Source organism: Dasypus novemcinctus, chromosome 10 (assembly GCF_030445035.2).
Source record: "Dasypus novemcinctus isolate mDasNov1 chromosome 10, mDasNov1.1.hap2, whole genome shotgun sequence".
Classification (NCBI taxonomy): domain Eukaryota; kingdom Metazoa; phylum Chordata; class Mammalia; order Cingulata; family Dasypodidae; genus Dasypus; species Dasypus novemcinctus.
Window position 1 is genome coordinate 95,860,724 of NC_080682.1, and position 18,657 is coordinate 95,879,380.

The window sequence follows — 18,657 nt, forward strand, 5'->3', positions numbered from 1 at the left end:
ATGTCACAGTCCATATTGTGTAAGTACAGCTTGCAAATTTCTATAATGAAGTCCTGGTGGAAATTATGGTAGGATTTGAATAAATCAATATACCAATTTGTGGTAAATTGAAATATTCACAATATTGGGACTTTAGACATGACCATTATATATTTCTCCACTTATAAATGTCTTCTTATTTTCTCTCAAACTAATGTTTAGTTTACCTTATGTAGGTTTTGTTTATCTTTTGTAAAAGGTATCCTTAAATAGTTTACATTTTGAAATTATTGCAAATATTTCTATTTCATTTTCTAAAAACATTGATAGCATAAGAAGTATGAATGATATTTTTTGTCTTTATTTTTTTAATATTACATTCAAAAATTATGGGGTCCCCATATACCCCCCACCCCCCTTCCCGACTCCTCCCCCCATAGCAACAGTCTCCTCCATCATCATGAGATATTCATTGCATTTGGTGACTACATCTCTGAGCACCACTGCAACTCATGGTCAATGGTCCAATCATAGCCCACACTCTCCTATGTTCCATCCAATGGGCCATGGGAGGACATACAATGTCCGGTAACTGTCCCTGCAGCATCACCCAGGACAACTCCAAGTCCCGAAAATGCCTCCACAGCTCATCTTTTTCTCCCATTCCCCACACCCAGCAGCCACCATGGCCACTTTCTCCACACCAATGACACATTTTCTTCGATTACTAATCACAGTAGTTCATGAATAGAATATCAGTAAGTCCACCCTAGTCCATATTCTATTCCTCCATCCTGTGGAACTTGGGATGGTTGTGTCCACTCCACATCTATATCAAGAGGGGGCTTACATTCCACATGGATGCTGGATGCAATCCTCCTCCTTTCAGTTGTAGACACTCTTGGCTCCATGGTGTGGTGATTGACCTTCTTCAACTCCATGTTAGCTGAGTGGGGTAAGTCCAATAAACCAGAATGTAGGAGCTGAAGTCTGTTGAGGCTCAGGGCCTGGTTATCATATGGTCAGTCCAGAGATTCAGATCCCCTGGGTATATATTAAACCCCAGCATCAACTATAGTTCTGGTAAAAGTAACAGGAGAGACTTGTGAAAAAGGATCACATCTGAGTCCAGCTCCATCACACAGAAACTCAAACTCCAAAGAAGGGCCAACTATCATGGCACTGAAGTCCATCTGCCATGACCATAGACCCTGTGGGTCTCGGTAGCCCTCAGAAGAACCAATACCTGGGGTTGTATCTACTTTATCTGTCTCTGGGACTCTTCTGAGGTATGCATAAGGGCAACCCCTCTGATAACCTCCTGGCTCTTTCTGGAGACTCATAGCCATATAAACTCATTTGTCCTTTCCATTTCCCCCTTTTATTCAAGTCAAAAGGCATTTTTAATTCCTGGTATTATATGTAGACTGAGATATTCTGCTGGTCCGAGTTGACCCTTTTATTCAAGGTCATTTTCTAGTTACATCATCAGCTGGTACTTGGTAGTAATCCCTCGGCGCCAGGGAGGCTCATCCCTGGGAGTCATGTCCCACACTGGGGGGAAGGCAACGCATTTACATGCTGAGTTTGGCTTTGAGACTGGCCACATTTGAGCAACATGGAGTCTCTCAGGAGGTAACTCTTAGGCTCCCTGCAGCTCTAGGCCTTGTTCTTATTTCAGGTGCACAGGCTCGCAAGCATAGTCATTATTATCAAGGGCTCATTGTTGGACCTTCATTCTTTTTTGGTCTTTGCTGTTGCACTTGGGGGATTGTTGCTGTTCCTTTAGGGATTGTGATAGAGCTCCCCTGGATAGGAACTCAGCATTCCCTCAGTTGTTGTTTTTAATTGTATCCACTATGAAAATATCCAAACATTTTTATGTACCCTGGATATATGCCCTGTAGAACTCCCTGCCAACCATGTGTCCCCTGTCAATAACATCCCACACCAGTATTCCTCTGCTGCCATTGTTGAACCTCTCTGTGACCCAAAACTTTCTGAAAAGTGAAGCCCATTATATTGCCAGGTTCCCTTAATAGTAAAATGGAATATAGTGATGAGTTTAAAGGTTAGATAGTATGATTGATATTTGTATACTGACCTTGTATGCTGTAATGTTCTGAAACTCACATATTATTTCCATTTTCCTTTATGTAGAGTTCATAAGAATTAAAAAAAAAATCATGGTATCAACATTAAAAGTTATACTTTTTAAAAATATCAATGATTTTTATTTGTTTTAACTTGCCTTAATGCACAGGCTTGAAAATGCAGTATAAAGCTGGATAGATATGATAAGAGAAGATACTCTGAATTTTTCCAGAAAGGAAATACTGTTTCATCAATGAGGAAGATATAAATCATCATATTTTAATAGCTGCCCTTTTTCAAATTGAGAAATGGAAGATTTATAGTTTTCTGAGATTTTTATCAGGAAATGATGTTGGATTATATCAAATGCCTCTTTTTTGAAAATATTAAATTATAATTTTAGTTTTGTTTGAAATTATCAATTGATATTTGAATGAAAAAATCACCCTTGCATTTATGAGATAATTTTACATTTCACTGAATTCAATTTGCATATATTCTGTATATATATATATGTTTATTTATATAGTTAATTAACTTCAGAAAGGAATTAGATATCTAAATTTCTTATTCATATAATGTCATCCTTTGGTTTTAGTATCAATAAAAATCTAGCAATATAGAATGAGTTTGATTCTTGCAGAGAAAGCATTGTGGGACAAAACATGTAGGTGCCAATAATTGTGAATGAAATAAGGACTATGGCATGAATGGAAGTAATATAAGCAGTCCAAAAGCTATTTAAAGTGCAGAACTTAAAAATATTGATTCATGGGTCAAAGTCAGCCTGAAGAACTGTATGCTACAATCGTCTATTAAAATTGTGAATCTTTTTAGTATCAGCTTCATTATATTTTTTACTAAGCTCACAATTTTATCTCATCCTTAATGTGAAAAAAAAAAAAGTCATTTTTTTGTTAGTGAAAGTAGAAATTACCCAGAAAAATGCTAAGTTTGAGTCTGGAAGTTCCTCAAAATGAATAAAATAATGATGGAGTGACATTACCTGGTCTCAATTCTGGGCACCCTGAGAAATGTACATGCTGAGGTAGAGACTCTAAGAATTTATACACTTTGATTATAATTGAGTCAAGCTTTCTTTAAAAACATTCTCACAACCTGGTCCCTAATCTGCTTGGTTCTGACACCATAAATTACTGGATTTAAACAAGGAGGAACAACCACATACAGATTGGCCAAGAGGATGTGAATGTAGCGAGGAATATTTCTACCAAAACGGTGAGTCATAAAGGAGAAAAATGCTGGTGTGAAAAAGGCCAAGATGACACAGACATGTGAACCACATGTGCTAAGTGCCTTGAGCCTGGCGTCTCTGGAAGGAAGGTGGAAGACAGCCCGAAGGATATGAACATATGAGAGGGCAATGAGGATCAAGTCAAAGAACAGAGCAGCAATGGTAAATAAGCCATAAATGATGTTGACCCTTATGCTAGCACAGGCAAGACGTGCAATTCCCATGTGTTCACAGTAGGTGTGAGGGATAATGTAATGGCCACAAAAGGTCAACCGCTTGAGAAGAGGGCAGAAGGGAATGACAAAGAGAACTGGCCTCCCCACTATAGTGGAGACCATGATAGCAACCACTTTTTTGGTGAGAATGTTGTTATATCTCAGAGGGTAGCATATGGCAACAAAGCGATCAATTGCCATGGCCAGGAGTACATCAGATTCCATACCGGTGTAGGTGTGGATGAAGAACATTTGGGTGAGGCAGCCTTCAAAGCTAATCTCCCTTAGTTTGAACCAGAATATGGCTAGCATTTTGGGAATGGTAGAAGTGGAGAGGCCTAGATCTATAAAGGAGAGCAGAGCCAGAAAGTAGAACATGGGTTGATGAAGTCTCTGCTCAGTCTTGATCACGGTCAGGATAGTGACATTCCCTATAAGTGCTATCAGATAAACAACAAAGAAAGGGAAGGCAATCCAGATGTGGAAAGCTTCCAGACCTGGGACCCCTAGCAGCAGGAATTCAGCAGGGTATGTGGCCGTGTCATTGGCAGAGGACATCTTACTGAGGACTTAAGAGGACACTCCACTGTCTTCTTCAATATTTCTGGGAAAACATAAGGGAATATACAGTGATTTGATATCACAATATATAATAGCATACCATGGAAAGTGTCTTGAACATAATGGGAATTGTAAAAATATTAAATATCAGTGATATTCAAATCAGGCTTTGTCCTCCTTGACAGTACCATGCAGATTATGGAGGACAGAACCAGTCCGTACTGGTACTGTGATGTAGAGATTTATTATCTCATTTATTGTAAAAGTACTTATTTCTCTACGCCATATCAACTGAGAACTCTTGCATTAATATGAACTTTTATAAGTACCATCCTGTTTCCTTCACTATGCAGAGTCTTAAAATAAAACTTCCCATAATGTTATGAAATGAGGGTGAGGAATTGACATGGGTTAAAACTTTGGAATGATGGTCAGAAAATATCCACCTATGAGTTTCACCTACCTTTCACAGCTCCCTCTTTGCAGGCATTACTGGTCTTTTGGTTCTTCTTTATAAAATTGCATTGATCTCTGTCTGCGATATACCAGTGCTTTAATGCTCTTACTAATTATTCTTAGTATTTTTCTACTATACCACTCAAAAAACAGTGTTATTAATTCAATATATAAATAAGGCAAAATGTTTATTATTATCTTAATAGATAGGAAATTAATAATACTTAATAGACAGGAAAATCATTTAATTAAATTCAGCACCCATTTATGATATTTTAAAAAATATCTCAGCAAATTTAGGAAAAAGGTAAATTGTTTAGTTTGATGAAGACCATTTACAAAAAACATACAGCTAACATGATACTGAAAGGTAAAATGCTTAAACTTCCCCTACTGTTAAGACTAAGGCAAAGCAATGATGCCAGTAGAAGAGAATATACTTATGAAAAAAACCTAACCTTTATTGCAATCACATAGCATAAAAAAGTAAATATTTCTACTACACACAGATAAAAATGCTTACATTGTAAAGACTTCAGTGTAAAACAAAAAGGAGTTGAACAACCCTGGGTTGTCCTCAGCTCGATAAGTTCACTCAGCATGGCAGAATAGACAGACATACTGAACTAGGAAGGAAAAGAGGGTTTATTTGCCAATGGGATACGGGGGATGTGCCATCTCAAATCAGCCTCTCTATTTGCAGAAATTCTAATATTTTATGCCATTGGGGTGCTAATGAATAATTGGGGCACAATTGGACACAGTTTCCTTCATTAATAAACATTCCAAGGGCTGAACATGATGGGGTGGGTACCAAATCAGGGTGAGTTACACAGTTGCAATCATTATCAGAGGTCAAGATTTTAGACAGGAAAGTAGAGCAGATATCTGTTAGAAGGTTTACCATATGGATATAAAACAGGAGAATGGAGTGGTTACCATAAAAATGCCAACTATACACAAGAGTGATCCTAGTTCTGACATAACCATAAACAAAGATAACTGCAGACTAGAATTACCACCCCAATAGTAAGTATACACAAGGGAGAGGCTAAGTTTAGAGTAACCATAAACAGAGGTGAGACCTGTTTAAAATGACCACTACAATAGCAGGTCAAGGCTAAATCCAGCCAGTTTCAGCAATTTTAGATATTAATCTTTTGGTATTTTTTACATTAATAATATAAAGGCATCTGTATAATGATTTTGCCATCATAAATACTTGTCAATTCTTACCTCGCAGTTACAGTTTTAGGCTTCATTTCACTTCACAGCAAACTGGGCACTTTTGTTTATCAACTAAGCAATTAAAACTATTTTAGAGCACTGCTTCACCGCATGGATTATAGTTCATTTTGCAGCTTACACTCTCCACAAGTACATTCAGTGGGTTATGGCAGGATACATAATGTCCAGCATTTGATCTCTGCAATATCTTTAGGACAACTCCAAGTCCCGAAAATGCTCCAAGATGTATTCACCAAATGCACTGGATGAGCTGCAATGCTGAAGGAGGTTGTTGATGTGTGAGGAGTGGGGGGGGTTGGGGTGTGGGGTACGTGGGAACTTCTTATATTTTTTAATGTAACATTTTTGTGATCTATGTATCTTCAAAAAAAATACAATAAAAATGACCATTAAAAAAAAAGCAAAACTATTTTAGTGTTAGGTTATGGAGGACAGGACTGCCCCAATAAAGACCCTGTTTTTCGCAGAAACCGAAGTGGGGCTGGATTTTAATTGCTATGGTTCAGTGTAACTTGCAAACCTGGAGTAAATAATTTATTTGCTAAAATGCACTAGCCATATATTTAATCAATTCAAGAAAATTATATTTAAATATATTACCGTAAAATTAATTTGGAAGGCACAGAGAAAATAATCACAGTCCTTATTTCTGACAAAGGATCAGCTGAAAAATACCATTAAAAAATAAGAGAAGCAAGCCCATCACAAAAGAAAGAAATTGACTTAAATGGTTACCTTACAAATAAAAATATACAAATTTGCATATAAATTATCAGTAATTAGCCATCAGGGAATGTAGACTATAACTGCAATGAAATATCTTTAACCATTTGCTAGAATGGCTAAAATTTTAAAAGTGACAAAATCAAATTCTGGTAAGAATGTGGAGCTACTGGATTTTTCACATTGACATTGTGCATTGAAAATAGTACAACCTTGGGAAAATTGGTAGTTTATTATAGATTTAATCATACACCACAACTACTGTGCATAAAAATTCAACTTCTCAGTGTTTACCAAATAAAAATTAAAATACATATTCAAACAAAGAATTCAAAAAATGTTCATAGCAGCTTGCTTTACAATGGCCTCAAAGTGGAACCATCTAAATGTCCATCAACAAATGAAAAGAAAAACATATTTTGGAATATTTACACAATGAACTTATATTTAGCAATGAAGATGGATCAACTAAAGACACCTGAAACAGCATAGATGAATTTCAAAATCATTATGCTGATCTAACAATTGATTATAGTTATAGAAAACTATATGCCATATACTTTCATTCATATGAAGCTGTAGAAAATGCAAAAAACCTTTGCTGAAAGTATCAAGTCAATGGTTGCCTAAGGATATAATGGGAGCAGGACTTGAGTGGAAGGAGCACAAAAGGACTTCTTGTAGAGATAGAAAAGTTCTACATCTTGATATCTGTGTATGACATATTGGTTATATATTTGTTCAAAATGTAAAATTAAGATTTGTGCATTTATATACATATAAATTTTACCTAAAAAGTTAAACCTGAGTTTAGTGAGAATGGCAGAATATAGTTGTAGAAATTGAGTGATGAATGCATTTTGGTGCTACTTTCATACTTTATCGATATGTGTGTATGTTTGAAATTCTCCATTACAAAAAAGATATAAAAATAAAACTAGTCAAAATAAATGTCATATCTAATTTTAGTTAAAAGTGATAATTTCATTTGATTTAAAAAAATATTCAATTCCTGGACATATTACAGGAACAGCATATTTAATTTGAATACAATGATATTTTTTCTCAATTATTAAAAAAAATAAAATATTTTAAAATCTCACTACAATATTTCACAATCACATTCAGAGAGCAAAAGATAAACAGCTTTTAGGAAGTTAAAATATTCTGAAATGACTTCTGTTTTAAATGAGATTTAGATTTCATTCCTAATATTTCCTTGTTACAGATACTCATCAGCTTTTCAGTGAAATGATAGCCATGGTACATTCTTAATGACCATTTGCAATAAATTCATTGGTAATTGAGATTTTCTAAATAACGATGAAATAATAATAATACACAGCTAGACAGAATGTCATGGCTATATCCTAGCATGTGTCCTAACATTTCTTCAAGCTTTCGTTATAATTATCAAGTATTTTAAAAGTACTGGAGTATTACTATGGCCTAGCAAACATTTTCAAATATATTACTCAATGTATCCAAACAAATTCCATATAACTGTAATATTAAAGTCCAAAACTAATTTTTTTTTTTTTTTTTGATTTGGTAAGTACATCTTTGGGCACCTCTGCACTTCATATACATTGGTTCACATCATGGCCCATACGCTCCTCTATTCCATCATGTAGGCCCTGTGAGGATTTACAATGTCCGGTGATTACCTCTGAAGCACCATCCAGGGCAGCTCCATGTCCCGAAGATGCCTCCACCTCTCATCTCTTCCTGCCTTTCCCCATACCCTTTGTCCATTATGTCCACTTTTCCCAATCCAATGCCACCTCTTCTATGTGGACACTGGATTGGTTGTGTCCATTGCACCTTTATGTCAAGAGGAGGCTCAGATTCCACCTGGATGCTGGATGCAATCCTCCCATTTTCAGTTGTAATCACTCTAGGCTCCATGGTGTGGTGGTTGTCCTTCTTCACCTCCATCTTAGCTGAGTGTGGTAAGTCCAATAAATCAGATTGTAGGTGCTGGAGTCTGTTGAGGCTCAGGATCTGGCTATCACATTGTCAGTCCAGAGATTCAAATCCCCTAAATATATCTTAAACCCCAACATTAACTGCACCTCCAGCACATTAGCATGAAAGTCTTATGAAGGGAGATCCCATCTGAGTCCAGATTCATCACACATAAACACCATTTCCAAAGAGGGGCCATCTGCCCTGGTAGTTAACCCCATCGGCCATGACCATAACTCCCATGGGTCTCTTTAGCCCTCAAAGGAACCAATATCTGGGGGTTGTATCTGCTTTATCTGTCTCTCTGACTCTGCTCAGTTGTGCATGAGGGCAATCCTTCTGCCAGCCTCCAGACTCTTTTTTAGAAACTCGTAGCCATATAAACTCATTTCTCCTTTCCATTTCCCCCTTACTTTAGGTCAAACAGCATTTTAAAGTCATGGTATTTTATGTAGACATGGATATTCTGCTGATCCGCATTGAACCTTCCGTATAAGGTCATTTTCCAGTTGCATCATCAGTTGGTAGTTGATAGTGGTCCCTCCCAAAACTAATTTTAGGAATCCAAAGAGCTAATCAACTGGGAATGTCTCAATTTGAGTTGACTCTAGGATCCATTTTTTTTCCACTCGAGATCTGAAAACTTTTGGTTTTCTGCTTGATTTAACTTTTCTTTGCCCAAGAAAAGGAGTCTATTATAGAAAATAATTATTGCTAAGGACTGCAGTAAATATTTCATATAAAAAGCCTCATTCAAATATCATAACAATCTTATGATATAGATGCTATGGCATACCATTTCTATACACAAGGAAGTCAAAATTTAATGTTTCTGAAGAACTCATCTAAGGTAACTCAAGAATACAAGTTGTAAGGCTAGAATTTGGACATGGGTCTGTCTAGTTCCAAGTCTCTTAACATTTTGGCAATAGCAATTTTATGTAGGTATATATCAAAACAGAACTTTAAGGTTAAAAGCAAATGTGTTGTATTCATCACAAGTTAGACCCATGGGAATTTTGGAAATAATTTTTTATAACATAATAAGTTTAATGTGTTTTGTTTTCTTTCTTCCTCTTAGATTTCCTGTAGTGTTCAGCCATCAATATTTTTAAATGAAAAAGTTTTATGGCTACCCTTCAATTCCAGGAAGGAGAACTGGCAGTGAGATCATATGTTGCATGAGGCAGAATTAATGAGGTTCAGAATTGATCTGAGTGCCAGAAGGAGGTAAGACTTGAAGGATATGAGTAGACCTTTCAAAGATTTTTCAAGTGATGTGCCTAACAATATGACTTATACACTTGGTTTTTAAATGTTAACTGGAATAATTTGTCATTCTTATTGTCCATAGGTATGACTTCGTGGATCTCTAAATTGAATGTACTCCTTGATAATAATATAGACATAAAATTCTTTTCCAAGAAGGGACAAAGGGAACTGACTCACCACCATTCAGTTCTAAAAAGAATTTGGATGTCCAAGTTTGTATTAGAATAGATGCCTGCATTTTAAAGCACCTTCATAATATTCCAGGAATACATTGAACACTGAGTTGGGGAAAAACGGCAAAATTTTCAGGACTGATAAATCCTTCATAGATAGCAATTTATTAAAGGCTGTAAGCCTGGAATAAATATATGAATCTATAAGAACATATAAAAATCAGTGGAACTTCACCCTAAAACATGGAATATGTTGGTTAGAATTAACTCAGAACAAAATCAGACTCTATAACTCAAAATAATTTGCATTTTTATTCATTCTGTCTTTGAACAATATGTTCACATTTTCAGAATCTGAGCCTAAAATGCAGATTTTGATACAGGTGAAATAGGTCCTGCTATTGGGGCTTGGAGTTCAAAGTGTGATGGACAACCCCAATGCCTTACAACTAAGCAATTACAGAAACTATTCCATAGAGGTTACTCTACTGACCACCACACTTCTCTCCCTGGCACATTCCATGGTTCTGGATTCTTGTCACTCCTTCAAGCTAATATCTGCACAGAGGTTGCACCCGTACAGTGTGTGGTGCTCCCCGGCTAGGGTGGCACCTGCAATAACGGAATACAGGCACTTTCATTCAAAATGTATCTGTAAGTGATACTACCTGATGCTCTTTCCAGAAACTCTCCTTAGTGTCCACTGTGTTGGGCTGCCCCAACTCTCTGAGCCTTCCTGTGGGGAGGATCCACAGGAAGAAAAATTTATGACCTGGGCTTTCTTCTCAGATACAGCGTTCTGCCTGTTTTGCTGTGTCAGGCTGGCCTTCTTGCCCAGATCCCTCAGGAAGAACACTTCATGTAGAGATAGCTCTCTTGGGATAAGCATGCTGTGTCATTCTGTTAAGCATGCTCATGCCTCTCAGTTTAAACCTGCGTTATGGAGATAGGAATCCTTTTTGGCCACCACATGTTCATGCTTCATTAGCATGAACAGAAGTAAAATCCGTACACATCCTCTGATCTTTTCCACTACATTTACTGGTCAATGTAATGACATCACCTCAGTTGTGTGAGGAAGAGTAATAAGAGGAGTAAACCTCAGGATATATTATTAAATTATATTGCTGTATTTTGTAATGCAGTGCCTTTACTAAGATATGTCTGAGGGCTGTTGTATATTATACCTCTTTTCTGCTATCCAAATTAGTCTTTCATATGTTGATTCTTATCTTATTCTCGGGAATTTTTTTTTCAGTTTTAAGTTTACATGCATCTTCTGTTCACCCTTGTATATTTGTCTTCAGACACACTGATTTTCATATGGCATATCTCTATTTTATTTATTTAATACTGTTATTTTTCTCTAACTATATCAATCATGATCACTGATTTATTACGGAAAATTCCCTCAATTGTGTCCTCAACTTTCACTCAAATTTTGACGTTAACTGCTATGTTCGTTGCTTTATAGAATTTCTATTAAAAATCTTATAATAATAATTTAACTTCTAAATGATTCTTCACCTTTGACTGGGTAATTTTTTGGTTGTTTCTGTATTAATTCATAGATGGGTGGTTATGGAAGTAGTCCTTGGAGTTAAAAATCTCATTTCAAATTTTAATTCTCTCACTTAATAGTATTTGTATTTAGTAATAGTATTTGACTATTTGTGAGTTATCTAATTTTGGAATTTCAACTTAACACCAAAATGTGTACTATCTAAAGATTCATGATTTGAAAATTAATTAAAAGGATCACAATTTTACTGATATATAAAGGATTATGTGATTAAAAGCTAAACCAATCTTGTGAATATTGTTACTGTTTACAGTATAACTCAGAAGTTTCTTAAATTCTCACTATAAAACACATTTTTAAAATTTTTATTTTTTAATGAATTTCTTTTTTTATTTTCTTCCCCTCCTCTTTTCCTACCCTGCTGTTTTTAATGTCTGTGTCCATTCACTGTGTGATTTTCTGTATCTATTTCTGTATTTGTCTTTTTCTCTTCTTGTCTTTCTCCATTTGGATTCACCAGGATTCAATCTTGGGGACCTCTGATGTAGAGAGAGGCTCCCTTTCAATTGAGCAACCTCAGTTCCTGGCCTCTACTGCACATCTCCTTGACTCTCCCCATAGTCTCTTTTGTTTTATCATCATCTTGCTGCATGGCTCATTTGCATGGATACTGGCTCACTGTATGGGTACTTGACTTGCTGTGCAGGCACTTGGCTCGCCAAATAAGCACTAACTTGCCATGAGGGTACTGACTTACCACATTGGCATTCGTGCAGGGACTCGGTTCATGATGCAGACACTCAGTTCACCATGCAGGCACTAGCTCACCCTGCAGGCATGCTTTCTATTCTTCTTTTTCACCAGGAGGCCCCAGGGATCAAACAAGGTCCTCCCATATGGTAGGCGGAGGCCCTATCACTTGAGCCACATCCACTTCCCAAAACAAATTTTTATGGAACATAAAAAGTTACAAGTATTTAAGGGCACACATTTTTTAAAAGATGAAAGAGAGTTCTATTTTCAGAAAAATAGTCATAGAAATCATTTGATCATTAACTACTAGTGATTTCCAATGTTTTTATTAACACTGTTCTTAGCCCAAGGCTTTCCTCCTTTAAACCCTAAAAACCCTAGGGCCCTAAACATTAATTGAAAACCAGATGATTACTTTGATAGAGTTATGCTTTATTACTATGTATCAATAAAACTGATATGTTAAAAACAAACTGAATTAGTAAATAAAGGTCTCCAGTAAATAAATGTAACTACATAGGCAATATAAAAATCAGTATTATTACTTTTTTCCTTTTAATTCCACTTTATATTTCCTACTTGATTTAAAAGAAAAATGCCTAAAAATAATTATAAATCTATGCAATTTGTTATACAATGTGTAAAATGTATTTGTGAATTTCAGAATTGATTTTATATATGTTTAAAGCTAAGTTGTTATCAAATGAAATTATATTATTGCAAATGCAAGATGTTAATTCTAATCCCCATGGCCACGACTAAGAAAATACCTTAAGAAATACACAATAAGAAAACAGAAGGAAATCAAAGTGGAACAGCAAAATTCAAAGCAAGTAAAACCCAAAATAAGGCAGTAACGGAGGAATTGAGGAACAAAAATATTCACAGAAAACAAACAGCAAAATGGGAGAAGAGGTCCTTCCTTATCAATAATTACTTTGAGTGTAAATTGATTAAACTCACCAATCAAAAGGCAGTGATTAGAAAAAGCAAAAAAACCCATGTATCCTACTATAGCATCTACTCATTTCACTTTCAAAGATAAAAATAGATTGAAAGTGCTGGGATGTGTAAATACATTACATGCCCATAGTAAACAAATCAAAGTGCAGTCAATATGCTAAAATCAGACAAAGTAGACTTCAAGTAAAAAAAAACTATTAAAAGATACAAAGAAAGACATTATGTATTAATAAAAGGATCATTCCATGAAGGTATGTAATAGTTATGCACCTAATAACATCCCCAAAATATGTAAAGCAAACTTTATCAGATTTGAAAGAAAAAGTACACCTTTCAACAATAACAGCTGGAGACTTTAATACTCCACATTCATTAATACATAAACAACTAGATTGAAGATTGATAAGAAAATAGATGATGTAAATAACACAAAAAATCAACAATAAACCAACTAGAACTAACAAACAATTGAATAACGTTCCATTCAATAACAGCAGAATACATTCTTCTCAAGTGCTCATGGAACATTCTCCAAGGTAAATCAAATTTTAGGCCAGAGAAGTAGTTTCAATATATTTTTAAAGACAAATCAAAAAGTGAAAAAAAAATTCTTCTTTGGTCAGAGTGGAACAAATCTAGAAAACAATTAGACAAGGGAAATTGAAAAATTCATAAGCATGTGGAAATTAAACGATTTAAACAGTCAATGGGTAAAAATGTCAAAAGAGAAGTTAGAAAATAGAGAAGAATGAAAATGAAAACACACATACCAAAATTTATGGGATAATATGAAGGGAGACCTCAGAGGGAAAAGTATAGAAATAAACACATCAAAAAAGAAATAAAGTCTCAAATAACTTTATAGTTTAGTGGACTATAAGGATATTAATAAGTTAACATTATGTCTGTTGAATCTTTAAGATGATAAAATGATGTTTTTTACTAATGAAATTATTACAAAATATTTTAAAAATAAAATTTTTGAAAAAACTTAAAATGGTCCATATCCATCATTGCAAAATCACGCAGAGTAATTCCAATGCACTAAAAATATCCTGCGTTCCATCTCTCAATTCTTCCTTCCTTTTCCCTTCAGAACCTATGGTAACTACTATTTTCAATTTTCAGTTTTGAAGAATAATTTCATAGTTACATGCAATAATATTGAGGGACTGACATATTTTTTTGACATGTTTTTTGTTTTTGTTTTTCTAAGGATGTATCAGTGATTGAACCAGGGAAATCATACATGGGAAATAGGAAATAAACTACTTGAGCTAATCCATTCCCTGGTCTGTTTTCTTTTATTAGGTACCAGCTATGCTCTCAAGAAATTCTTGCCTGTCTTACTGAAAACATAGCAGAACTTTCCAGGATGTTTTTCTTGTTTGTTGTGTAGGTCTACACCCAATGAGATAACACAATATGATAGGATGAACACTTTCATATTCTATAGAGGTATGCTCCAGGAGCACCTAGTCCTGTATATCCGACCACCCCTGACACCCTGTTCCAGTAGCCCTCTTTTGCCATATTTGCCAAAAGAACATTCCCACCATTGTAGTTTTCACCATAGACCTGCAAATCCCCAGAATTTATCTGTTCCTTATCCAGTCACCTATCAAGTTCCCATGGAAAGTTAACACAGCACCGTTACCCTACTCCATCTCACATTCCTGTGACATTGAACCCAGTCACATCACTGCACCACTATCACCCCCACCCACTGCCCAACCACCACCTCCCATCTTCTCATAAATTTTGCCCATATTGAGCATTAGTTCACCAATATCTATTCCATTTATGTTTGCCACATAACCTATCTTCCAGACTCAAATCTATAAAACTGTATGGTACAAAGTGTAAACCATAATGCAACCCATTGACCATGGTTAGTAGCAATGCTTCAACATTTGTAACAAATCAACATCAATTGCAACAAATATATATACATATGTGTATTAGTCAGCTAAGGGGGTGCTGATGCAAAGTACCAGAAATCTGTTAGCTTTTATAAAGGATATTCATTTGGAGTAGAAGCTTACAGTTACAAGGCCCTGAAGAGTTCAACTCAAGGTTACTTCCTTCGCAAACTCTATTGCGATGGGTTAAAGCAAGACGATGGGCAATGTTTGCAAGTGTTCAGCCTTCTTTTTACCTCTTAAGGCTCCATGGATTTAGCTCTTCCAATCATAGCTGTAGGCTGGCATAGGGCTCATCTTTCTTCCTGGAGCTCATTTCTTTCTGGGCTTAGCTACTCTGATCTCTTTAGGAGAATAGCTCATCTCTCTTCTTATGGTCAAGGATCAAAACTGACAACTTCTCTCCCACACTGTGGGGATTTCTCTATTACTTTATGGTGTCTATTTTCCTTCTTGATTGATTATCTGTTAATATAGCCGATAGAGGGGGTGGGGACTCAAACTGAGTTGCCCTAAGGACATGGTTCAATCAAAACTCTAATCCTGATTTAACCAAGTAAATGTAAAGCCTTTGAATTTAAATCAATCAAAGTGTATCATGTCTAGGGGAACAGACCAGCTTACAAACATAATCAGTATCTCTTTTTGGAATTGATAAACAATATCAAACCACCACAACATGTAAAATGTTATTAATAGGGGAGAGTAGGAAGGGGGTTGATGCCCCAATATTTTCTATGTGACTTTTTTATAACCTAAAGCTACTTAAGAGATAAAGTGAGAAAAATAAGACACTCGGAGGGCATACAGAAGAAATTGTCACTGTACATAAAAGAGAATAAAACTTATGGTGATGAATGACAATAAAAAAACTTAATTTTATTATTTTTTATTTTTGTATTTTATGTTATTTTTTATTTTTATTATTTTATTTTTGTCTTTTTTTGGCCTTCTGTTTGGGGAGATTTTGGATTGCAGAAGAATCACAACTGTGGCAGGGGAGGATCCTGGTGTGGGGTGTGATTGATGGGAGTATGTATGGGAAGTTTGCACCTGGGGCTGGCCATCAATATTGATGGTTATTCTTAAGAGCCTTTTCTTGTGAACCTGAGACTTAGGCTAGTATTATATATTGCCTAAGAGTTACCTTCTGAGAGCTTCCTTATTGCTCATATGTGGTCTCTTCCTAAGTCAAGCTCAGCATATAAACACTACTTTCTCCCGGCAGGGACATAACTCCCAGGGATGAGCCTCCCTGGCACCCAGGGATTATTACCCTGTGCCAAATAGTGATGCATTTGGAAATAAACCTTGATCAAAAGAGAAAAAATATTAAATACAAATGAGTTTATATGCCTAAGAAATTTCAAAATGAGTCAGGAGATGATTCAAGAGTTAAACTTATGCAAGTTTAAGGAGGGTCTTATTGACTGCCACAGTAGACAGTTTCTCAAACAATGGGGTTCCTGAGAGCTCTAGAAACATATACACTATAGGCAGGACAGACTATCTCAGAAATTTGGCACTCTGTCAGTTAGCCTCACCTTGGAATATATGCTCCCCAATATAAAGAGTGTCCCTACATATGGTTCTTCTACCCTTTTATTTGAACCTATAATTAGCACAACACTTTTAAAATATAAGTCCCAGAGACTTAACTCTTTGGTCTGTTCTTATGTTGGTTGAACCCTAAATCTCAGGAGAGTTGCAACACCTACTCTCCAGTTCCTTGGACTTTCCCAGTACAACTAGCAAATGGATGATGATGGAAACTGCTCATGCTCATCCCCCCCAAAGTAGAGCATATCTACAATTGCAAGCAATACAGTTGTATCCATCATCCCCATTGCATCTAAGCCCCCTCTCAATCATAAAAGATTGGGTATCGCCATACCCAAACCCTCAAGATTGAGGAATGAACAATATAATGGAGGAATGCATCTACCAACTTATGATTATTATAGCAATGGAAGAACTTTATATCATTGATATAAAGACAGTGGCCACCAGAAGTTCTGAGAGGAGGAAGAGAGAAGAATAGGTGGGGCATGGGGGCATTTTTGGGACATTAGAATTGTCCTGCATGACATTGTAATGATGGGTAGAAGCGATTATACATTTTGTCAAAACTTATAAAAATGTACAGGGCAAAGCATGTACTATAATGTAAATTATAGTCCATGGTTAGTAGCAGTGCTTCAATATATGTGTTCATTAATTGTGACAAATGTATCACCCTAAAGAAAGATGTTGTTAATGTGGGAAAATGTGGGAAGGTAGGAGGGGGATATATGGGAATCCCCTATATTTTCAGTTTAACATTTATGTAATTTAAAGCTTCTTAAAAAAGTAAATTAATTAAAAAGAGCCAAACAGAAAAAAAAAAAAAAGCTCTTTTGCCTAAAGTGAAATAACGAGCTTTTCACAGAACAAAATATGGAATGTAATCCAAGATTCAAATGCATATAAAAAGAAGTAGAAAGTTTGTGAAAGCTTGTTTAATGGATTGTAATTTGTCTTACAGTAAGATAGCTGTGTTTCATAAAATCAGGGTGGAAATAAGCAGTACAAGATCTGAATGGGTATGGAAATTTGTAGAAGGATTAGTGGAAGTTAATTCAATAAGACTATTTATTTATTTATTTTTAAAGATTTATTTTATTTCTCCCCCTCCCCCCATTGTCTGTTCTCTGTGTCTATTTGCTGCATGGTATTCTTTTGTCCGCTTCTGTTGTTGTCAGTGGCACGGGAATCTGTGTTTCTTTTTTTGTTGCGTCATCTTGCCGCATCCGCTCTCTATGTGTGTGGCACCATTCCTGGGCAGGCTGCACTTTCTTTTCGCACGGGGCGGCTCTCCTTACGGTGTGCACTCCTTGCGCATGGGGCTCCCCTACGCGGGGGACACCCCTGCAGGGCAGGGCACTCCTTGCGTGCATCAGCACTGCACATGGGCCAGCTCCATATGGGTCAAGGAGGCCCAGGGTTTGAACCACAGACCTCCCATGTTGTAGACAGATGCCCTAACCAGTGGGCCAAGTCCACTTCCCTCAATAAGCCTATTTAGATGTGAAACTTGTCTTAAGGTAAAGTAAATAATTTATATGATTATAAATGGTTACATAAGATTATAGGAAATTTTAGGTTGTAGGAAGTCTGTAAAAGCATTTTCTAAACTGAGAGATTTCAGTATAAATAGCTGATTCCCAGAAGCCATTATTAAGTAAAAACCTATAAGATTATATTGATAGCAAAAGTAACTATACAGCAGAAAGCCTGTTGGACACCACCACAATCTTTTATTATCTATGCTAAGATTTGTTTACTGAGTAGTCTACCGATGCAAACTAAAATTTTACTTTTCTCTCTTTTAAAGTAACACAATATCCTTACATTACGGATCTGATTTGAGTTGTAGGATATAAAATTACTTATGTGATAATCAATATAAATATTAAGAACAAAGAATCTGTGCCTTAACAGAATGAGTTTATCATGTCCTTAATACTTTTTAAAAATGTAGAGCCACTCCTATTTTGGAAGTCATGTCATTTTC

The 18,657-nt window shown here is 35.9% G+C and overlaps 1 protein-coding gene across 1 annotated transcript; it reads right to left on the reverse strand.

The window, feature by feature from the left end:
• Positions 1–3,162: 3,162 nt before the first annotated feature.
• LOC101416945 (olfactory receptor 52E4-like) lies at positions 3,163–4,101 on the reverse strand. The gene has a single exon (XM_004454848.3). It carries the CDS (start codon positions 4,099–4,101, stop codon positions 3,163–3,165), a length of 939 nt encoding a protein of 312 aa, XP_004454905.1.
• Positions 4,102–18,657: the final 14,556 nt, after the last annotated feature.